Source organism: Aspergillus costaricaensis (assembly GCF_003184835.1).
Source record: "Aspergillus costaricaensis CBS 115574 unplaced genomic scaffold BO79scaffold_9, whole genome shotgun sequence".
Classification (NCBI taxonomy): domain Eukaryota; kingdom Fungi; phylum Ascomycota; class Eurotiomycetes; order Eurotiales; family Aspergillaceae; genus Aspergillus; species Aspergillus costaricensis.
The window spans coordinates 430,106-451,986 of record NW_020291809.1 but is presented as its reverse complement, the minus strand read 5'-3'; the positions used below and the strand labels follow the sequence as shown (position 1 = coordinate 451,986).

The 21,881-nt window shown below is 51.1% G+C and overlaps 7 protein-coding genes across 7 annotated transcripts; 5 read left to right on the top strand and 2 right to left on the bottom strand.

Annotated features, from left to right (window-relative positions):
* Positions 1–556: 556 nt before the first annotated feature.
* BO79DRAFT_281029 (fungal specific transcription factor domain-containing protein) lies at positions 557–2,830 on the top strand. Its single transcript, XM_025688121.1, has 5 exons — positions 557–762; positions 814–1,069; positions 1,115–1,646; positions 1,695–2,315; positions 2,368–2,830. The coding sequence occupies exons 1-5, from the start codon at positions 564–566 to the stop codon at positions 2,533–2,535; spliced, it is 1,776 nt and encodes a 591-aa protein (XP_025541687.1). The 5' UTR covers positions 557–563; the 3' UTR covers positions 2,536–2,830.
* A 646-nt stretch (positions 2,831–3,476) lies between these two features.
* On the top strand, positions 3,477–11,373 carry BO79DRAFT_142812 (putative polyketide synthase; the record flags this gene model as incomplete). The annotated part of the gene is made up of 3 exons (XM_025678295.1): positions 3,477–4,169; positions 4,221–11,207; positions 11,284–11,373. The coding sequence occupies 3 exons, from the start codon at positions 3,477–3,479 to the stop codon at positions 11,371–11,373; spliced, it is 7,770 nt and encodes a 2,589-aa protein (XP_025541686.1).
* A 410-nt stretch (positions 11,374–11,783) lies between these two features.
* BO79DRAFT_215844 (DUF3632 domain-containing protein) lies at positions 11,784–12,902 on the bottom strand (the record flags this gene model as incomplete). The annotated part of the gene is made up of 4 exons (XM_025683286.1): positions 11,784–11,808; positions 11,847–11,870; positions 12,024–12,456; positions 12,503–12,902. 4 exons carry the CDS (start codon positions 12,900–12,902, stop codon positions 11,784–11,786), a joined length of 882 nt encoding a protein of 293 aa, XP_025541685.1.
* Positions 12,903–13,394: 492 nt separating this feature from the next.
* Positions 13,395–14,339, top strand: BO79DRAFT_281025 (uncharacterized protein; the record flags this gene model as incomplete). The annotated part of the gene is made up of 3 exons (XM_025688120.1): positions 13,395–13,907; positions 14,009–14,242; positions 14,314–14,339. Exons 1-3 carry the CDS (start codon positions 13,586–13,588, stop codon positions 14,337–14,339), a joined length of 582 nt encoding a protein of 193 aa, XP_025541684.1. The 5' UTR covers positions 13,395–13,585.
* Positions 14,340–15,856: 1,517 nt separating this feature from the next.
* On the top strand, positions 15,857–16,523 carry BO79DRAFT_253029 (putative extracellular guanyl-specific ribonuclease; the record flags this gene model as incomplete). The annotated part of the gene is made up of 2 exons (XM_025685967.1): positions 15,857–16,154; positions 16,231–16,523. The coding sequence occupies 2 exons, from the start codon at positions 15,857–15,859 to the stop codon at positions 16,521–16,523; spliced, it is 591 nt and encodes a 196-aa protein (XP_025541683.1).
* Positions 16,524–17,486: 963 nt separating this feature from the next.
* On the bottom strand, positions 17,487–19,403 carry BO79DRAFT_244251 (cytochrome P450). The gene is made up of 3 exons (XM_025685353.1): positions 19,202–19,403; positions 18,654–19,150; positions 17,487–18,596 (listed from the first exon to the last, which is right to left on the bottom strand). Exons 1-3 carry the CDS (start codon positions 19,337–19,339, stop codon positions 17,564–17,566), a joined length of 1,668 nt encoding a protein of 555 aa, XP_025541682.1. The 5' UTR covers positions 19,340–19,403; the 3' UTR covers positions 17,487–17,563.
* Positions 19,404–20,050: 647 nt separating this feature from the next.
* Positions 20,051–21,367, top strand: BO79DRAFT_286290 (uncharacterized protein; the record flags this gene model as incomplete). The annotated part of the gene is made up of 4 exons (XM_025688453.1): positions 20,051–20,098; positions 20,150–20,612; positions 20,661–20,747; positions 20,796–21,367. 4 exons carry the CDS (start codon positions 20,051–20,053, stop codon positions 21,251–21,253), a joined length of 1,056 nt encoding a protein of 351 aa, XP_025541681.1. The 3' UTR covers positions 21,254–21,367.
* Between the last annotated feature and the right edge of the window lie 514 nt (positions 21,368–21,881).

The following is a 21,881-nucleotide window of genomic DNA, read 5'->3' as shown; positions in this document are numbered from 1 at the left end:
GAGAAGCTGCTGTGCCTTGCTCACGGTAGGAACCCGTCCAAGTGACAACCAGACCAGACGTCAGGGTCTGTCTCTTGCTTTCTTGGTTGGCCTATTGTTGGATGCGAGCTGCTTGCTGCACTGCAGGTTGCTGCAGCTGCAGGCCTAGCACTTAGTATCACACGATCGTACAGCAGATCCCCTCCATGGCGGGCCTCTGACCGTGCCTATGAGCTTAATAGACAAAAGCAAAGCAAGCCACGGTGGTTCCATTACTGCCTTTCCTGCACTGGGTCTTTTGCCGCCTGCCAACCTTCTAGTCTCCATTCCCCCCTCTCAGCACGCTATCGCGGGTCGATCCTCTTCGTTGGATCTTATCACGGCGGCGCCTGTTCATCACATAAGCTGCTGCTGCTGCTGCTCCTGGTTGTTCCTCTGGTTTTTACTGGTGTGTTGCCGCTGCAGCCTCGACTCCTACAGGCTATAAGTGCTAGGCCACACTTCCACCCCAGCCCCAATCCCTCTGCGAACTGAGAGTTTCCTGTCTGTTTGTCTCTTCAACCCCTTCAACCATCAACGCTAGGATGGTTTCGACTCCTACTATTTCCCGCCAGCGACCGGGATCCGCTTGCGAGGAATGTCGTCGTCGCAAGGTTCGCTGTGACCGACGACGTCCCCAGTGTCAGGTCTGCTTCGAGACAGGCATCGAGTGCAAAATCAATACCACGAGGCTACCCCGGGGTCCCCGCAAGGGACAATTACGAACCCTTCGCACACGAATTGGTAGGTAGTGCTTTGAATACACGTCCCAAAGACAGAGACTAATCGTCTCAGCCGCACTGGAACGATGTCTGGCCGACCAACACCCCGAAATCAACCATCAGATGGCCAGTATCTTTGACGGCACAGTCATTGACTGTGACAGTGAAGAAGATCCGCTACGAGACCTGCCTCCGCTGCCTGATCCCATCTCAGGCACGATGCCCGATCAGTCCAGCGATGACCGCCGGACTGGGACGCGATCTCCACGATCGCCCGAATCTCCGAACCGGCCTTCCAGCCTCGTGTCTGACTTGATGCGAGCCGATCTGTACGCTTCTCTTGGGTTATTTGTGATGCCCACTAACTGGTGCAGGGACCAACTCTACTTTGATCGGGTGCACCCTTTCGCCCCTATTTTGCAACGCTGGCGCTACCACACCTGGGCGAAGCAGCCCAAGAAGACGGAAGCGCAGACCTGCCTTCAGTATGCCATGTGGACGCTGGCGGCCAGTATGTCGGCCCAATTTCAGTCTCTCCGCGACCGGTTGTATGCAGAGACGCGCCGGATGCTCGACTCGCTGGACCTTCAAGCACCCCCTACGGATACGGCGCCCGGGATCGAGCCAGCACAGGCTTGGATTCTCGTGTGCATCTACGAGTACATGCAGCAATCGCCGCTGCAGGCATGGATGAGTACGGGGAGATGTTGTCGGTTGGTCCTGGGGATGCGACTGTATGAGCTGGATGATCCGAATAGTCCAGTCACGATGGCGCGCGAGCATGAGACGGTGCTGGTGGACTGGATCGGTTTGGAGGAGCAGCGTCGGACGTTCTGGATGGCCTACAGCCTGGACCGGTTTATCAGTTTTCACAACGGGTTGCCGTTCACCTTGGATGAACAGTTGGTGAGTGCCCTCTTCTATTCGTGATTACGAACACTTCTAACGATACAGATCACTACACGCCTCCCTTGCCCGGAAGAGGACTTCCAAGCTGGACAGCCAACCCTGACGTCCTACCTGTCCGATGTCATGTCTCCTTCTGCCCCTACTTCTCCTATTCCCACTGCAACCACAATGCCCTCTCCCACTGTCTTTGGTCGATCCTCTCACTCTCAAATTCTTCTCCCTCATCCTCCACCACCTACTCCGACTGCCACTCCGACCCTCGGCCTCCCGGATCCGCTCTCCTCCTTCACCGAACTCATCCTCATCGCCACCCTTGTCGGCCGCGCTCTCACCCACCGCCAAACCGTAGCCGTCGAGCAAATCCACCCGCCCAACTTTACTCCCATCCCCTCGGACAACTTCTGGACGCGACACAACTATCTACACGAACTGCTCACCTACCGTATTGCCACTTTGTCCAGCTACCCGCATGTCGATCCCATGTTGATGTTCGCCCGTATCGTGGCTCAAAGCATGGTGCTGTTCCTGCACAGTGTGCTCGAGAGCATTACCTGGAAATCCGGGGATCATTTGCTGGGGATCATCGAGTTTGAGCGGGTATGTGTCCTGGCGGCGCATGAAGTAGTGGGGTTGGTGAAGATGCAGGGGCAACTGGGGTATTTTAAGGTAATTCCCTTTCCCCAACTTTACATGCCGAGCAAGGAACTAATGACCTTAGGTGCATCCCCTTACGCCGATCCCTCTGATGATGTGCACCGATTTCTTCTCGTCCCACGGGTACCTCGATCCGTCGTTCGAGATGATGATGCATGAACTGGTCGAGAGCCTGCATGATCTGGATAGGGTGAAAAATCCCGTGCAGAGTCCGCCGTTGTCGGTTCAATAACATCTATCGTTGGTTTCTTTTGTTGTTCTATTCCAGTTTGATATTGTCATTCTTTTCAAGGGGTTAGGGTATGGTACGGTAGCGTTCGGTGTAGTCGACTGGTCGGACCGGATAAGCGGGGAGTACTCGGGTTTCATTCTTTGGACATTGATTGGGTTTTGCGAAGCAGTTGCGATATGTCATCTGCGAACTTTGACAAAAGGTTAATTACTATACCATTTGCTAATGGTATCATCCGTGCTGGTTCATGGCGGGGAAGCAGAAGAAAGCGAGAGGAAGCAGAAAGAGAAAGTAGACGAACAAGAAACCTACTTTCTCGAGTCAAATAAGAAGATAATATAATTTACAATCCCATTATTTAAACCACTTCAACCCATGGACAACCTAACCCCTATTCTACACCGTGTCCATAACCACCCTCACTAACCACTTTGGAAACTCCGTCCCTCAATAACTCCGCCGTCCTTTTCCCCGCCATCCAATCCAATCCTCTGCCCAGAGTATATCCCCTCCCCTTCTGACCGCTCATTAAAACAAAAGCCCCGTCGTGGTCACTCGTACAACCGACCAAATTCACCATAGTGTCGTATTCATCGTACTCTTCCACCGCTTTCTTAACTGACCTTAGACACAGTGATGCTTACGCTTACCCGAAGAGATAACCCGGTTAACTAACTCCGGCCGACGTTGAGCCAAGACCCTCATAAAAAAGCAAATGCGTCTGTCATATCCAACGATATACGAGCTGTCTCAATATAACCCAGCCTTGTGAACTCTTTATTGGCTCTTGGAGTACAAACTAGCAAATGCTAAGTTAGGCTTGGTCACGAATACGAGTGCTTGGGTGGCTTCTCTACCCAACTGAATAACCGGTTAACGGGATAACGGGTTGGTCGACTATTGACCGATCCTCCAAAACAAGGCCATCAATCAACATCGCCATGCCCACCAATCCTCCTCCACCCCAACAACAACAACAACATCCCCAACATACTACTACCCTCCTCACCCAAATCCAACAAACCAAAGAAAATAGCATCCTTCTCTTCGGCTGCCAATCCCCCACCTTCACACCCACCCAATTCCACCTCCTCCGAGACACCATCCACTCCCACCCAGAGAATCACTGGGTGCTGGATGCTTTCGCCTCACTTCCAGATTATTTCCACCACTTTGACAGCTACATCCATTGTCTCCGCGAACGCCTCCCACACGCAGAGTCCCAGCTCCGCGAACTCCGCCGCTGGGTCCTCAGTCCCAATGTGCAAATTAAAGAGGAGTGGTTCCCCCTGCCTTATGTGTTGCATGCGCCGTTGTTTATGGTGGGGCATTTGGTGCAGTTTGGGAAGTTCTTGACACTTCGGGATTGGGGTAAGGAGGATGGGGATGGGGTAGGGGTGGAGATTGTGGGCTTTTGTATTGGGTTTTTGAGCGCTGCTGTGGCGGCTGCCACCGTGGCTGAGGGGAAAGGTCTAGATGGGTTGAAGGTTTGGGGGGCGGTTGGGGTTAGGTTGGCGATGTTGCTGGGGGTTATGGGGGATGCGATGGAGAGCGAGAGGAGGTTTACGTCTGTTACTGTTGGGTATGGAGAGGATGAGGGTGTGTTGGAGGGGGTGCTTGGGGGGTTTCCTGGGGTAGGTTTGTTCGGATTTAGGGGGCGTGTTGAGGATATACTGACTGTGCAGGCGTACATCACCGTCCGATATGACGAAAATCGTAGCACGATTATGACTCCGAGGAGTAGTCTCTCTTCCCTACTACAAGCCTTGCGCGACGCTGGGCTGTCGGCATCCCATATCGATTTTAACGGCCGGTATCACTGGTCCGGACACCGTGATACCCTCGATGCACTCTACGCCCTCTGCGATGCACATCCTACGCTGCAGTTCCCTGATGCATCCCAGATTAAGTATCAAACATGGACTAACATCACCGGCGAGCCTATACACTCAGGATCCCTCCACCGCCTTGTCCTACAATCCGTCCTCTCCCAGCAGTGCATGTGGTATGAGACCTTCTCATCAATATATCACTCCCATCTACAAAGCACCAACGCGATCGTTATAGAATTCGGCCACGAGCGCTGCATCCCCCCTTCCTTCCACCGCAATCTACGCGGCCGCATCATCCACTTCGACGACCTCCGGCTCGACATCTACCCCCGCATCATCTCACCATTGCACCCGCCTCGCATTTACGATGACGATATTGCAGTAGTCGGAATGGCAGTTCGGGTCGCGGGCGCAGACGACCTCGACGAGTTCTGGCAGCTGCTCTGCGCTGGCAAGTCCCAGCACAGGGAACTCCCACCGGAGCGATACAAAGATTATGCGACACCGTGGCGGCCGGATGCTACTACGCGGCCCTGGGTGGGAAATTTCATCGTCGACATCGACGCCTTCGATCATAAGTTCTTCAAGAAGGTACCCCGCGAGGTGATGGCCCAGGATCCCCAGCAAAGGCTGCTTCTTCAGGTGGCGTATCAGGCATTGGAACAAGCGGGGTACTTTTGTCACAACAGGAATAGCAGCAAAGACATCGGATGTTATGTATCTTGTTGCACCGTTGACTACGAACACAACGTCAACTGCCATCCAGCCAGCGCCTATGCGGCCACAGGCCTGCTGAGGAGCTTCATCGCCGGCAAACTTAGTCACTACTTCGGCTGGCGCGGACCAGCTCTATGCATTGATACAGCGTGCTCCGGGTCCACTGTCGCGTTACACCATGCGTGTCGAGCCATCTTGAACGGAGACTGTAAAGCAGCCTTAGTCGGCGGAGCGAACTGCATCACTAGTCCGCTGGGATTTGACAACCTGAACGGCGCATCGTTTCTCTCTCCCACAGGGCCATGCAAACCCTTCGACGCCAAGGCAGACGGGTACTGCCGCGGCGAAGGGGTCGCGGCGATCTTCATCAAGAGGATGTCCGATGCGGTCAGTGATAGGGATCATATTCTGGGAACTATTGCTGGTACAGCTGTTGAGCAAAATGATAGTTGTACTCCTGTCGTGGTGCCGCATACGGGATCGTTGGCAGGGTTGTTTAGGAAGGTTACGAGACGAGCAAGGATTCATCCACGACATGTGTCGGTTGTGGAAGCGCATGGGACGGGCACGCAGGCAGGGGATCCAGCGGAGTATGCCAGTGTCAGTGAGGTGATGGCTGGGACTTTGAGTAGGAAGGGAATGCTGTCGTTGGGGTCGGTGAAGGGGTTGGTAGGGCATACGGAAGGTGTGTCGGGGATGGTGGCGCTGGTAAAGGTGCTGCTGATGATTCATGAGGGGAAGATCCCCCCGCAGCCTGGCTTTGAGAAGTTGAACCCGCATATCAAGGCTGATGGAATGATTCAAATTCCAACCGCGTTGGAAAGTTGGGAGGCGGAGTATCGCGTCGCGTTGATTAATAACTATGGGGCTTGTGGGTCGAATGCCTCTGTTGTGGTTACGCAGGCTCCCGTCTCTGCGAAGCAAAATGGCGCTGTTCATGCACAGGGTCTTGCTCTGCCATTTAGGTTGTGCGGGTTGGATGAGAACAGAGTAAGGGACTACGCGAGACGAATGCGTCAGTTCCTGCAGGAAAAAGCGCTGTCTTCACGCCATGCTTCCTCCCTAGCGAATATCTCCTTCAGCGCCTGTCGACAGTCAAATCCGACGTTGGACTGCCAGCTTATCTTCAGTTGCTCCTCGATACATGACCTTGATGCAAAGCTGGCATCTGTAGCCGACGGGCAGGACACACAGTTCATCCGCCCGAAGAAGCATGTATCCCCCGTCGTGCTCTGCTTCGGAGGCCAAGTGTCCACCTTCGTGGGCCTAGAACGCACCGTTTACGATACCATGCGCGTGTTTCGCGGCCATCTCGACGAATGCGACCGTCTACTTCGGCTATCCGACTATCCCAGCCTGTATCCCGGTATCTTCGAGCGCACTCCAATCGCAGACCACGTCAACCTGCAAACACAGCTCTTCTCACTGCAGTACGCGTGCGCGCGCTCTTGGATGGACTGCGGTGTTCCCGTTTCTGCCGTTGTCGGCCACAGCTTCGGCGAGCTCACAGCCATGTGCGTATCTGGCGTATTATCTCTTGAGGATGCATTGACGTTAATCGCCCGCCGTGCTCGTCTCATCCGGGACAACTGGGGCACCGATCCTGGCGGGATGATTGCGGTGGAAGGCGACCGGGTAGATATCGACAGTCTTCTGCGCGAGTCTGCGAAGGCAACACCCACCGGCGTAGGCCCCGTAGGCATTGCTTGCTTTAATGGTCCCCGTAGCTTCACACTCGCTGGTCCCACACTAGCAATAAACGTAGTCCAGCAGACTCTCGCGACGCACTACACGTTCTCGCGTCTCCGGTGGAAGCGGCTAGATGTCACCAATGCCTTCCATAGCACATTAGTTGAGCCGCTTATGTCTGGCCTGCACGATATAACGCAGGACTTGACGCTCAGGGAACCGAACATCCACCTAGAACGCGCGACGGAGCATGTAGTATCCGGTCTGCCACCTAAAAGTATAGTAGCCGACCATCTACGCCATCCTGTGTACTTCAGCCATGCTGTTGAGCATCTGGCTGCGAAGCACCCCTCTTGTATCTGGCTAGAAGCAGGTTCCGGATCGACCATTACGCTAATGGTCAGCCGCGCATTGGAAGCCTCTAGCACGAATCATAGATTCCAGGCTGTCAATATTACCGGGCAGAACGGTGTCCGCGACTTGACGGACGCCACGATGGGCCTTTGGAAAGAGGGCGTGCCCACGACGTACTGGGCGCACCACTTCACCCAAGCCCCAGATTACGGCATGGTATTATTGCCACCATATCAGTTCGAGAAGAGTCGACATTGGATGGATAATAAGCCATTGCCGGTAGTCAACCATCAACAGATCAATTCTCAAAATGACCAGACACTGGAGTTTCTTGCCTACCAAGACAAAGCTCAGCTGATCGCCAAGTTTCGCGTCAACACCGCCCACTTCAAGTACAAAGAAGCATTATCCGGTCATGTAGGTGCGCAGACGGCTCCTCTTGCTCCAGCGTCGCATATGCTGGACAACGTTGTAGAAGCACTGCGGAGCCTGCCAGAAGGACGAGGGAAGATTCCACACGTGCGAAATGTAACAAGCGATGCACCACTTGGGCTTGACAGTCGAGATGTCTATATTCTGTTGCATGCGCAAGACAAGGAAAAGGCCATCTGGGACATGAAATATATGAGCGAAGATAGCCGGAAAGGTGCTCGCTCTCAAGTGGAGCATTGCATCGCCCAGATCAAAATGTTTGATCCCGACGACGCCGAGCTTTCCGCCGAGTTTGCTCGTTACGGTCGCCTCATAAATCATCGACGTTGTCGGGAACTCCTCGACGATGCCAACGTAGATGACGTGCTGCAAGGCCGCAATATCTACCGATACTTCTCCGAAGTCGTTGACTATTCTGAGATATATCGTGGGGTGACCAAGCTAGTAGGCAAGGGAAACGAATCGGCCGGGCGCATAGTCAAGAAATATTCAGCCGAGACTTGGGCCGACACATTCCTCTGCGACTCCTTCAGCCAGGTTGGGGGGTTCTGGGTGAATTGCATGACGGACCGGTCACCATCGGACATCTATATCGCCAGTGGTATGGAGGGGTGGATGCGCACGCCGATGTACGCGGACCCGGGGACACCGCGACCGGAAACATGGGATGTTTTAGCGACACATGAGCGATCGGATGGTCTTTATACCAGCGATATCTTTGTTTTTGAACCCAACAGCGGTCAATTGGTGGAGATCTTCATCGGCATGAAATACTCGCGTGTGCCCAAGGCGATGTTCTGCAAAATCCTTGCCAGGTTGAACTTGGGTGATTCCCAGGTCAACCCCGTTACACCTGTAACGACCTCAGCATTTGCTTTGGATGAGAACGACCGGGCACCACCGGCAGATAAAAAACAAAAACACAAGACTGAAGACCTGCCCACACGCATCAAATCGGTGGTGGCTGACTTCTGCGCCGTAGACCCCAGTGAAATCCGCGACGATGAAAACATAGCAGATGCAGGCGTAGATTCTTTGATGGCGATGGAAATGGCGCGGGAGTTGGAGGAAGCCTTCAACTGTACCCTGTCGGCAACAGATTTGATGGAGGCAGAGACATTCCACGAACTTGTCTGTGCAGTGCAGAAAGCGATGAGATTAGACATCAATAACCAAGAAGAGAGTATTGATAGCAACACTACGTCCGACAATGGTGGCCAAGATACCGATTCGGTCGATGTGTCTTCTGAAACAAACACCAGCGCCAGCACAGACACCGCAGAACTCCATTTACCTGAAGACATTGTCCTAAAGGCTTTTGGTGAAACCAAAGCCTTGACCGATCAGTTCCTGTCGGAAAATCACTGCAGTGGGCGCGTCCATAGCTTCAACCCTCTCCAAATGCAGCTCTGCGTCACCCTCACGCTAGAGGCGTTCGAGGCTCTAGGCTCGTACATCCGCATTGCGCAGCCAGGAGCACGTCTTGACCGCATCCCCCATGACCCCCAGCATCAGGAGTTGGTCGACTACTTATACCGACGGCTAGATGAAGCCCGCCTTGTGGACATGGAAGAGACGGTCGCGATCCGCACAGGAGTCGCATGGACTGACAAGTCCAGTGCCACCATCTTGGAAGATATTAATCGTAGCTATCCTGAATTCGCAGGTGCTAGCAAGCTTGCCTTTTACACAGGGAGCAAGTTGGCTTCTGTCCTGCGCGGTGACCAGGACGGCCTTCAGCTTATCTTCGGAACCAAAGAGGGACAAGAACTTGTTTCCTGGATGTACGGCGATGAGTCTCACAATGTCACCGGGTACAAGCAAATGTTGGATTTTATCCAGCGTCTCGCGAGTATACTTGACAAAAGTGCAGGAGGACCACTGAGGATCCTTGAGATGGGTGCCGGAACTGGGGGTGGTACCAAGTGGCTGCTTCCAGGTCTCGCTAAACTTGGAATTGCTGTTGAGTATACATTTAGCGATATTTCGCCTGCTTTCCTGGCTCAAGGTCGTCGGCGGTTCAAAGACTACTCATTTGTAAGATATAGAGTGCACGATATAGAGAAGACGCCAGCCGATGATCTCGTTGGGACCCAGCACATCATTATCGCGAGCAATGCTGTGCATGCGACATCAAACCTGCAAGTCTCCACTAGTCATATGCGAGAAGCACTACGGCCTGACGGAGTGGTCATGATGCTCGAGATGACCCGGCCGCAATTTGCCATTGACATAGTATTCGGACTCTTTCGCGGCTGGTGGGTGTTTAATGACGGGCGCACTCATGCCATCACCAGTGAGCAACGCTGGGAGACAGATTTGCATGCCGTTGGGTACGGTCATGTCGACTGGACAGATGGTTATTCCCCGGAAGTGAGCGTTCAACGCGTCATTTTCGCAACACGCACGGGAAATCAAAACGCACGTCTGCCTCTGGGCCCGAAACCAAAAAGCATAGACCTTCTCACGGGAATTGACTCTGCAGCTCGTAGACAGACTACTGAGGGATATATTTCACGCGCTATTGAAGATTTCACTGTGCCTGCACATGGTGCAGAGACTATTCCAAGTCATATAAGCGTTCTGGTCACTGGAGCCACTGGCAGCCTGGGTAGTCATCTCGTGGCACACCTGGCTCGGATGAAGCAAGTTGAACGCATTTACTGCATCAACAGAGGGGGTTTGGAGCAACCAATGCAGCGGCAAAGACGAGCACTGGCCGATCGCGGCATAACTTTGACTGCAGACGAGTGGGACAAAGTGAGAGTTCTTGCCATGGAAGACGAAGGGCCACTCCTAGGACTTCCAACTGAGCAGTATGACACATTGAAGAGAACTATAACGCATATTATCCACAACGCTTGGCCCATGAATGGAGCAAAGAGCGTAGCGGCCTTCGAATCGCAGTTTCGGATGATGAGAAGCTTGGTTGATTTAGCTTCCGAGATATCTTCTCTTCGTTCGCCTGACGATCGCATTGGGTTCCAATTTATATCATCAATTGGCACAGTCGGCCATCGACCGTTATTGACTGGCGAGGCAACTGTTTTAGAAGGCCACGGCACGATCGACTGGGCATTGACTAACGGCTACGCGGAAGCCAAGTTTGTCTGCGAGCAAATTCTCCATAGGACCTTGTGTCAACACCGTCACCGATTCAACGCGATGGTAGTGAGGCCCGGACAAATAGCAGGAGCATCGACAAGTGGGTACTGGAATGCTGCAGAGCACTTTCCGGCTCTCCTTAAATCCGCCCAAACATTGAAGATCCTCCCTTCACTGAATGGGGTGCTATCCTGGACACCGGTGAATTTCGTTGCAGCCACCCTATTGGACCTTCTCTTTACAAAAGATCCACACTCAATATATCATATTGATAATGCGGCCCGTCAGTCGTGGTCTGATATGATAAGGCTCCTCGGGCAAGAGTTGAACATTTCACCAGACAAAATTATTCCATTTCCCGAATGGATCCAACGAGTCAAAGAGTTCCCCGGAACGCGAGAAGACAATCCTGCCAGTGTGATGACCAATTGGCTAAGTGATAATTTTGAGCGCATGTCGTGCGGGGGACTGTTGCTGGACACTTCGCGTGCACGCGAAAGGTCGCCTTCGCTACGAGCACTGGGCCCTGTGAGCGAGGAGGTGGTGCGACAGTACATTCAAAAATGGAGGCAAACAGGGTTTCTGCATTGGTAGAGTTTGATAGAGGTATGATGCTTAGAGACTTGCGTTCTTCACGGACGGTTTGCATATCGCGTTGTTTTGCTGTGTTGGCTCCTGTCACACCTTCCGTTTCCGTAGGCAAGGCTGAACATGATGGTCGGTAGAGATCCTGCCTATTTCATTACTGTAGCCTGGGGCCGAACAGTCTGCCTGAGGCTTCGTGAAAGTCTTCCGGTTCTTCCTGGCAACCCTGAGCGGTATACTCAAACCGAAAGTCAGTGATATGTATCATAAAATACCACATGATAAGACCATCGAGATCCCCTTTTGTACGGCCTTCGATGAAGTCTTTCCTGGGTCCCTTTGTGGGGCACACCATGGGTCTGGCTGTTACTGTGCAACTTACTCGCTAACCCTGCTTCGCCTCCAGCTTCACAAATTCCTACGCACCTTTCTCCTTCATAGTTTTTTCCCTGGATTCCTACACTTCCGCAAATGTCTCTGATATAAGGATACCCAAGTTGTGTCCTTGTCTCCGTCTGCAAGTTGTACTATTGATTACTCGAAAGCTTTCATGCCATGACTGTACCGTGGTGTTGATATGCACCCTGATCGACTTACAGATGCATCACACGCAGCTGATACCTACATCACTGGAGCTTCTGGCAGGTTGCAAGATAAAATAAGCAGAATCAAAATTCCTGCACATTCAATATTAAGGGCGTGATGTGCCTTGATTCATTACCGAGCTAATATCCAGTGGAATACCTTCTTCCATCACCTTCTCCGGATCCTCACTCTTCCCGCTCCGCTTTCTCAATCTCTTCCAACGCCTTCCGTATCATCTCCTGCGTACTTTCCCTGGGAAACTCAAGTTGTGCCACCTTCAATCTATCTTTCCAAATGCGCCATTTTTCCATACTAAAGCGCCGGCGTGGAGGCGGATCATCGTCATCTCCATATTCCCGTTCGATTTGACAATTCTCCCACACACGCTGGCCCGCATGGATATACCAGATACATGCAGTGCGCACGGCCTCCTCTATCAGCGGCCCTTCCTCGAATGCCGATCGGCACGAGTACAGAGCATACAGAGATACATCCATGGGATGGCGGAGGTGCTCTGCCTTCGCAGTAAGCTGCGCCATAAAAGCATTCCGGTTCTCCCACTCCTGAAGCTTGCTTGGAGGATACTCCGTCTGGGGATCCTCATCGACCTGCCGGGCATATTCTGATAAAGTTAATCACGGGTTGATTAATGAGGAAAATAGACGTACCAGCTTTGAATCTGAATCCATACATATCAGCCAAGTATAGTTCGAGGTATGGAAGCTCCGTCCATAGTTTCAGCTCGATCGCCGTGGGCGACTGGCCGGTAGCAGGATCGGTAAGGTCAACACGTTGGAGCTCAGCAATGAATTCAATGAGCTTGCGCTGCTTTGCAGGTGGGGTGAGATTTATGATCTCTACGAGCAGGAGCATGGTGAACCATGTATGGTTGCCATCAATTTCAGACGGGGGTTCTTGTCCATGGTGTAGGTTCTCTCGTACCCGTAGAAGCCGTTGGACTGCCTCAGTGGGTGTAACATCGGGATTCTGAAGCAAGTCATTAATGACTTGGAATTCTGGTCGCACAACGAGTTCTTCGCCGAGCTCTTCCCTGATGGTCTCTTCCATGATGGTGGCTTCGAGGTTTTGGAGGAAACAAGGTGCAAGACACGCTTGGAGTGCTTTAAATAATGAGCGTGGGGTCCGGTTGGAAAGCGGTCAGCACTAATGAATTGATCAGCCAACCGTTTCCAACACAGAGATGATCGTGTTCAGCCTTGTGTGTTGGTCGCACAAAGAATCATCCCCTGAGGCAGCCCCCACTTTGCAAAGGACAAGATCCCCACCTCTGGCGGATGCTTTTCATATGACAGGGCCCTAACATGTGCGGGAGATGCCGTTGCAGCCTCAAAGATGGCCCGGCCCCCACTTGGTAGGGAGATCCAGATGCAACGCTACCCGATCATCGGCCTCTCATTCTAGTCTAGCTGGTAGGAGTCTGATACCATTTGGCCCCATAATGGCCCCCATCATTGGAGTATAAATAGCTAAATGAAGGTGTACGCTGTATAGACCTCTGAGACACTTCTTGGGGGCCGAGACGCTCGTGGGGGCTTCAACGTCCTTGGTCTCTATTGCTTATGATACGATGCAAACCATGCACCAGGGTATAAAACCTGTCCCTTCGCATCACTGGTCCTGCTTGCCTCTTGCCATGAACTCAGTCACTCATTTAAACAATCGATCCATACTTTTATTACCAATCTTTCCTTCAAGCAAACCCCGAACACAACACATTCCTTCCATCCAAGATGCTGTTCAGCTTCAAGCCCACCATTCTCCTGGCCCTGGCCCTCACTGCAATTGCCACCCCCATCGCCAACCCGACGGTCGATGAGGGCAACATCCTGGTCGCCCGCGCTCCTAGAAGAGACGTCGATTGCAATGGTAAAAAGTTCACCAAAGCAGACATTCATAATGCCATTGAACAATCCAAGGTAGTTGAAGATAAGAGGCAGACAAACGCCAAGGCCTACGGCAAATACCCCGAGGTATATGGTAATGGCGAGAAATTGTTTGGCTCTTCACGCACCCTTTATGAGTACCCGTTGGTCTCCGGAACCTATAGCGGAAGTAAGTCACCCCTTTACTGCTTCTTTTCTGCGCTTTCTTTTTGTTCGACAGCGAGTATCAGAGGCGACGAGCATGCGCTAACAGAATTGGAAATGTAACAGAGACGAATGCCGGACCACCGGGAAATTACCGCGTCATTATGGATGAAAATTACACGTATCTTGGATCGGTCTATCATATCCCTGGGAACTCATTCAAAAAGTGCACGAATCTCGCGGACACTGCTACCACCACCACTACCACCACCACCACCACTACTACTAAGGCTACCACCACTGCTACTACCAAGGCTAGTAGTGGCAACACAAGTCACAAGTCCGGCAGCAAGTCTGGCAGTAAGTCTAGCAGCAAGTCGGGTAAGAAGGCTAGTAGCCACTGAAGTCACTTTACTTCACTGCCTACCAAGGCGCAGGTGAAAGTCATGACCGTTAGACCATCGAGGAAGATGTTCCAACAGAGGATGGTGGGGAGGTGGGAATAGCGGAGCTGACATAGTCATGGGTCCTGTACTTTAGTTTTGTATGATTGAGCAGTTATAAAATAGCCCTGATGCAGTTCTTTCCACATAGACCTACATCCACTGAGTCTCAGTTTTAGAAGAGAAGATCTGATAGAGAGACACTTGTTTCATTGAATCAATGGTGGTGGTAATATTTCGAGGAATCTAATTTTCTTACATTGTATCGATAGCCCCAGATTGTAGATATTTATATCTGACTATTTGAATACTGTACAATCAATTCTAAAACTCATGCGATACCTAATATCGTACAGTGAGTGAGTAATCATATTCAATCTCTTCAGATGATTGCATGAGTTCATAGCAGGCAAGGCGTTAGTATGGCCAAGCAAGAGGCAGATTCATAGTGATGTATTAGCTAGAGTAGCTATAGTACAGGTACGTTTTCTATTTTATCTACTCTGTTTAGCTTAGGTATATACTCGTTAATTATTACAATCATAATTCAAATTTTTTCATATTCTTTCAGAATGGAAAATACTCCATTTCTGACAAATCTACTACAGAATCATATATATCACAAGTTCTCTCTTATCTTACACAGACATTTCTGAGCTGGATGTGCTGTGCCCTTGGCAACCATATATATACATCCCATTTTTGAACATAGTCTATCGGGATCCTGGATCAATTCAGTGATAGTTTGATATTCCGGTCGTGCAAGATATTCTTCAGCGAAGTTCTCCATGATGAGGGGTGCATTTCGGGGGTGGGATAAAGATGGATCACGACACGATTTGATCGATTCAAAGTGAAGGGCGTTGGGGCTGCCTGGAAAGCGGTTAGCACTAAAAACCTGACCAGCCAACTGTTTCCAACAGGCCTCCTTCGCGCTCCTGGAGGGTAAATGAAACATTTGTTTCCTATATTAAGAATACGAACTGTGAGACAACTCCACATTATATAGGATCAAACCCCGCATTCGCCAGGTGATTTTCACAGTAAAGGGGTCCTAACGTGTGCGGGTGGCACCGTTGGCCCGTAAGCTGCAGCGTCAAAGATCGCCCGGCCCCCATTTCGTAGATGGATCTCAGTGCACCGGGATTCTACTAGCAGAGACGATTTTCGGTTCGGTCCAGTTGGCAGCTGTCTAATCTCTTTTTGGCCCCCTTCTAACCCCCACCATGCGGATATACATAGCTAAGCGAGGTTGTATACTCTATAGACAACTGAGACATTCCTTGGGGCTGAAAACCGTTTTTGAGGGCTCAACCTCCTCAGTCATAGTAGTACATGGCAGAATACAGTCACAGAGAAGGGTATAAAGACTGGCTCTTTGCACCACCGTTCCAAATTTTCATCTCGCAATCAAGTCACTCACTCAACAATTCTCTCCTACTTTCAATACCAGTCTCTCATTTGACAAATCTCCGTCAACACACTCTTTCCAACTCAGACATTTTGTTTCCAGTTAAGAACATAAGTCAAGATGCTTTTCAGTCTCAAGCCCACCCTTTTACTAGCCCTGGCTCTCACTGCAGTCGCTAGCCCCATCGCCAACCCATCGGCCGATGAGCCTAGTACTCTTGTTACCCGCGCCCGCAAAACAATCAAAGATGTTGACTGCGATGGGAAGAGATTCACCATAAATGATATCAAAAACGCCATCAACCAGTCCAAAAATGGCGGTGGTGGGAGATATCCATCGGCCTATGCAAACCACGAAGGCCTCTTTAATGCTCAAAATATGAAAGAGTATCCGTTGGTCTCGGGTGGGACATATACAGGTAAGCTGCCCCAATATTGCTTTTTCTTGAACTCTCCGTTCCAATGTATGGGATTGTGCTAATACATCTGAGGAAGGTGGCGCACCGGGAAAGTACCGTGTTATCATGAAAGGGAATGGCGACTATCTCGGGTCGCTGTATCATATTCCGGGTCTAAGCAATGGTTTCAAGAAATGCAGTAATATTGAGGACAGTCCTACCACCACAACTACTACGACGACTACTACCAGAGCCACTACCACTGCTACTGTGGATGCTACTACAAATAATAGTGGCAGCAGCTCTGGCAACTCCTCTGGCAACTCCTCTGGCAGCAAATCTAGCAAGAAGTCTAGCAAGAAGCCCAGTACCAAGACCGGTTCCCACTAGAGACGCACCGCTTGCAACGCCCATGACAGCAATACGTTGTTATAGAGGGCCGCCTGCGCGACATCCGAGCCCGCTGGAAGAGATGGTACCCCAATTGCCGGAAGAAAGAAGGTTGGGTTTGTGGATCTTTAGGGCGATACCTGTATCATATGTCTTGTATTGAACGATTAGTGATGGTTGGAGTGTTTTTTGGAAGTTATACCACCTCTTGTGCTATAGAGGAATAGACGATAGATATACACTCGATACATCAATTTTAAATAGCCTGAGCCACCCCGAGTTCTATTTGATAGGTTTGATTTTCGCTTGAATCTTCATGATTGGTATCTTCGACGTCTGTTGGAGATATATGACCTTTCCTCGAACAAGCGACGGAGCAATAGTATGGACTATCGGAGAACTTCTTCACGACTGCACCTAACGCCCCGTTTCCGCACCACTTTATCATCGCGATACGATTGATGGTTGCTCTCCCTAGAAGAAAGGCTGATATCAATACAGGCGCGGCTTTGAATGCAATCAAGACTCTAGGATATATAGTTATTGGTAGGTAACAGGAGATCATTAATTGTTTACGGGTGGGGTTAACTGGTTCTTGACGGTAGATGGAGGTGGCCAAAAGGAGGAAGATTCGAAAACAAATTATTGCTAAAGCAGTTTCTAGCATAGATGCTTTTTTAGTTGGGACTTTTCTGGTGGAGGAAGATCAATGCCGGTAGTTCATTGTGCCTGCAACTCAGCTCACTCACATGCAACAAACCCAATATTAGTCGGTTTTTAACAAAGCCTACAATGGAGTCATGTATCTGAATCAGGTCTTCTGTTATCTTTCTTTGCCCACTCCAATCAAGTCAAGAGTGTATGGCGGTTTTCTACACAGCTTATTATAATCTTAATACAGGATAGTCAGCAATTCTATACCCTGCTTTAGCATCTACTTGAACTCATGCTACAATAGAAACCCTTCAACCAAATGATTCGTCTACAGACACAATCTTAATCACCTATAATGTACATATCATGATTAACAATCATACCACTTACACAGCCAACCTCACCTTACACGGATACCCTTGAGCCGGATGCGCCGCGCCCTTGGCAACCATATACGCCCTCTCCCCAAACATTGTCCGCACCGCGCCAGCCGCCGGATTCTTACGATCCCACTCCTCATACTGACTATCAAAATCAAACTCCCGCACCAACATAGCCAGAGTAATTTTAATAGCCAACATAGCCATGTTCTGCCCCACACAGTCTCGTGCACCACGCTCGAAGGGCCGCCATCCGCCCGTCGGGGGGTAGAGCTCATGTCCCGGCTCAACGAGCCAGCGATCGGGGACAAACTCGTGCGCATGGGGCCAGTACCCTGGGTTCCGTTGGATAGCGGTATGCACAATCCAGACGGCGCAGTCATCAACGGGGAAAGTCCGTCCATCGGTGCTGTGGGTGTCGGTAAGGGAAATGCCCGGACGGCCAAATCGGAGGCCATTGGCTGGTGGGAAAAGACGGAGAGTCTCTTTAATGACGGCGGTAGTGTAGGGCATTTGATTAGTCTTCTCAGGGTGCGCTTTGATTTGCGTTGAGACACTACCAGCCTTGGAACTGAAGATCTGTTCGTGTTCTGCGCGGATTTTGGCGAGAGTGTCGGGGTGTTTGGAGAGAAGGTAAAGAGAGTAGATGATAGTCACGGCGGTGGAGTCGTGTCCGACAAAAAGGAACAGGCGGATTTGGATGATGGCCCAAGATTTGAATTTAGGGTCTAGGGTCAAGGTATGGCTTTGGCTTGTCGGTCGGTTCTTCATATATTCGGCAATAACAATATCCATGATGGATTTTCCACGGGCTTTGGCCGTTTCGCCTTGCTGCAGCCATTCCTGATAGCGCTTCTCCAGCTCCAGGCCAATGTGGTGCTCCATGATCCGGCTGTTTCGCCACTGACGGTACAGCCGGTGGATATTCCAGCGTCGCAAAGGGTTGTTCTCCCCTTCCCGACCGCATTCAAGTTCGATGGTACTGCGCATTGCAGCGGCGATAGGGTTGTGTCCCGTTTGGTAATTGAAGCGTGTATTTCTGTCAATTCTGTCAGTGACTGGGCTCACAACTCGTGCTAAGATAGGGAGTTATTACAGTGCGACGTTACCAATGACATCCATCATGTAACTACAAGCAAGGTCGTCCATTGAAAAAGTGTCACCTTTTATGGCGTGTTCGCGGAGAATTCCCACGTAGATCTCTGCTTCCTCTAAAATATAATCTACGTGGCCAACCACAACCGTCGTACTAAAGGCATGGTTGAACAGGTCGCGATCATGCTTCCACACTGCCCCATTGGTGGTGAAAAACGTATCCCCACCCGACATGGGGTTAATGAAAGGAGCCAGGAGATCTGTCGGCTTGGGCAAATTATGGGTCTGGCAAGCCTGCACGGCCAGCGGAGGGGTAGTGCAAACAAACATTGGGCACATAAACGGCCAAACATCGATATAGAAGCCGTTTTGCAGGCCCGGATACTGCATGGAGAGAACAGCGAATGTCTGGGACTGCAGAGCATCACTGGGACACTTTTTGGCGAGACCGGGCATGATTCGCAGATGGCCGAAAATAGGGTCCCAGGGGGGCATTGGCTACAGAGTGGTTAATTTTGAGAGCAACGAATCCAAGGCGAACGCACCTACCATTCCTTGTTCCTTGAGACGATACATGTGCAGTCGCACCTTCACCATCTTGTACAAGAAAGAGATGAGGCAGGTCACCGCCGAAGCGATGGCGATGCGGCCGCCGAGGCCTTCCCATTGAAAGTTGAAACGTTGCATTGGGGAGAAAGGCTTGCAGTACAGAAAGGGGTGGGGAAAGGAAAAGGAAGTGGAAGATGACAGGTATGCGATGATGGAGGGAAGGGAGAAGGACGGGAAGAAGGAAATTAGGGGAAGGGGATTAAAAAGCGCCAGCAAATGGTTGGGGAAAACGTAGGCTAGCTAAAGGCTGTACTAGCAGGGGTGATGGTGTTTAGTGACAAGTCGTGGTGGGCGCAGCCCGTATGGTAAGGTATTGATTGGTATCAGCCTTGCGCAAGCATTGATACCGTTTGCCCGACGGTGGTGCCCGCCACTAGTACAGGGGTATCGTCTACACTAAGACTATCCCCGGTGATAATGAGACAACCTCTAAATCTGCAACATTGAAAGTTTGGAGCGGGGTCGAACTTTTCCGCAAGGCTCAGCCGGGGAAGAGGTGCATCAACTCGGAGCACCGGGATGGAAAAGGAACCGTCGAGGGAGGGGCGGAGCGCAAAATTCAACCCATGCTACTGTGAGTCTTCCCAGGCCTCGAATCCAACCATTCAGTGGCCATGGCAGTCGGGTGATTACAATGCCTACCCTCTCCCAGCAGGTTGCTCGGGGACCTCTTCTCCAAGCGCGGTCCCATGTTGCCTTCGGGTGCTTCTCTTTAAAGCGCCTGCCAGACACTGCCATTCACTCGACACAGTCACGACCGTTTCCAGCGAGCATTGAAGAAGTATCAACATGCAGCCTCAAGACTATGCAGGAAGAATCCCTAGGGATTCTTTCATTGTGAGTATCTGAATTGAAGTGCCTCCATCCCTGCCCTAACCGCTAGTCCAGATCTCGATCTCAGTTCTCCTCGCCCCGGCAGTTCTGGGCGTGCTTATGCGACTATTCATCCGATTCCGTGTACAGAGACAGAGACTCTCTGTGGATGACTGGTTGCTTGTGCTGGCTCTCTGTTTCCTACTTGCCAGTATCGTAATCATGTATCGCAAGGTGATAGATCCTATGTATCTTCTCGTCGCGATGGAGCTTGAAATGAAAGACGTCGCTGTTCCGGCGGATATCATCGAAGTGGGCTATGTGTACCACGAGTGGAGTGCAATTTGCCTGACAGTCTCTTGGTGCGCTTTCGGTGCTGTTAAGCTAAGCTTCCTCTTTTTCTTCAAAAAGCTCATCGACCGAATCAAGCCTTGGCAGATCTACTGGTGGGCGATTACGGTATACACAGCTGCGGTTCTCATCTACGGCTCCTTGATTTTTTTCCTCAGCTGCCCCTATTACTATGACATGAGGCAATGTAAGCATGCTCTTTCCATGGGCTGGATTTGACGCTTACGCGATACAGTTACTTGTTCAGTAGGGTCAAAGAAGGGCAAGGTGGTGGCAGAATCCATCATCCTCATGGTGCTGGATACCCTGGGAGATTTTCTGAGTTAGTCTGGCAGAGTAGCCGCACCGTTCAATAGCTAACGTGTGTTAGTTCTCACAATACCCGTCAATGTCATTTGGAAAATCCGAGTGCGATGGACTCAAAGAATCATTCTTACGTTGTCCCTTTGCCTAACAGTTGTCATGATTATACTATCAATCGTCAGAGTTTCTGGACTAGTCTACCGCGATATAGTCGACACTATTTGGGAAACATACTGGCAGTTTCTAAGCGCCGAGGTGGGAGTTTTCCTAGCAGCGGCAGTTTCATTCCGTTCATTCTTTGTGGCGCAAAATCGAACACACTCGCCCCCTCCATTCTCAGTGAAAAGGTTTTTGCAGGAGTCTTTCTCATCGCCAAAGCGGCGCCATCCAGATAACATGTCTAGCACTTGGTTCTATGGCAATGGCTCTGAGATGGAAGTGCTGGCAAGCCAATCTACAACAAGAGAATTTGACGTCCATGAAACCCAGCGACATGTGGACGTTGAAGCTCGCTCGGCCTCTTAGACTAATCCCGCGTGGTATGCTAATCGGAACCAGCCCCGCCCCAGAGGTAACGCGATGGCAGTGCATGTGGAGGGCTGGCTAACACTAGGAATTTCTGGGTGACATTAAGGGTGGTTCTACCCGGCATCGAATGAACCTGGTCAAATTCTCAGCCTTTCGATAATATTTAGAAAATGAGATCAATTCACTCAATACCCCTCCCTCCCGTGCTACTATAACTAGTGGGCTGCATTCTGACTGCATGAGAAGCGGCTGTGCAAAGTATGCGTATCCACGGAAAGGTCTCTTGTTCCGACAAGGCAACATTGGAGCCCAAAGATATGCACCATGGCAAGCTGACATGCTGCTCACAGCGTGCCAACCCCGCCTGGCTTGGTCGATCACCTTCCTAAGACACCATGACGATCATGGCGCCGCGTTTGGTCGGGCGGGCCGCTAGACAAGGGTAGAGATACAACGTGCTCCACTTAACTCGGTAGGTCGCCGCTAAATGGTCAAGGCACGGCTGGCCAATTTCACATTTGAGACACCCTTGGATGGAACGATAACATGAGCCCCAAGAAACTAGGTTAAATAGAAACACCCACAGTTCCCACACGCCAGATAGCGTTCTCGGCAGTACTAGGCT

Excerpts from the sequence above, each read along its gene's own strand:
- BO79DRAFT_281029 (XM_025688121.1), top strand. The coding sequence starts at position 564 with ATGGTTTCGACTCCTACTATTTCCCGCCAGCGACCGGGATCCGCTTGC. Across the intron at positions 1,070-1,114 it reads GACTTGATGCGAGCCGATCT|GGACCAACTCTACTTTGATC; the intron begins GTACGCTTCTCT and ends TAACTGGTGCAG. Across the intron at positions 2,316-2,367 it reads GGCAACTGGGGTATTTTAAG|GTGCATCCCCTTACGCCGAT; the intron begins GTAATTCCCTTT and ends TAATGACCTTAG.
- BO79DRAFT_244251 (XM_025685353.1), bottom strand. The coding sequence starts at position 19,339 with ATGCAACGTTTCAACTTTCAATGGGAAGGCCTCGGCGGCCGCATCGCC. Across the intron at positions 19,151-19,201 it reads GTCTCAAGGAACAAGGAATG|CCAATGCCCCCCTGGGACCC; the intron begins GTAGGTGCGTTC and ends ACCACTCTGTAG. Across the intron at positions 18,597-18,653 it reads GTCATTGGTAACGTCGCACT|AAATACACGCTTCAATTACC; the intron begins GTAATAACTCCC and ends CAGAATTGACAG.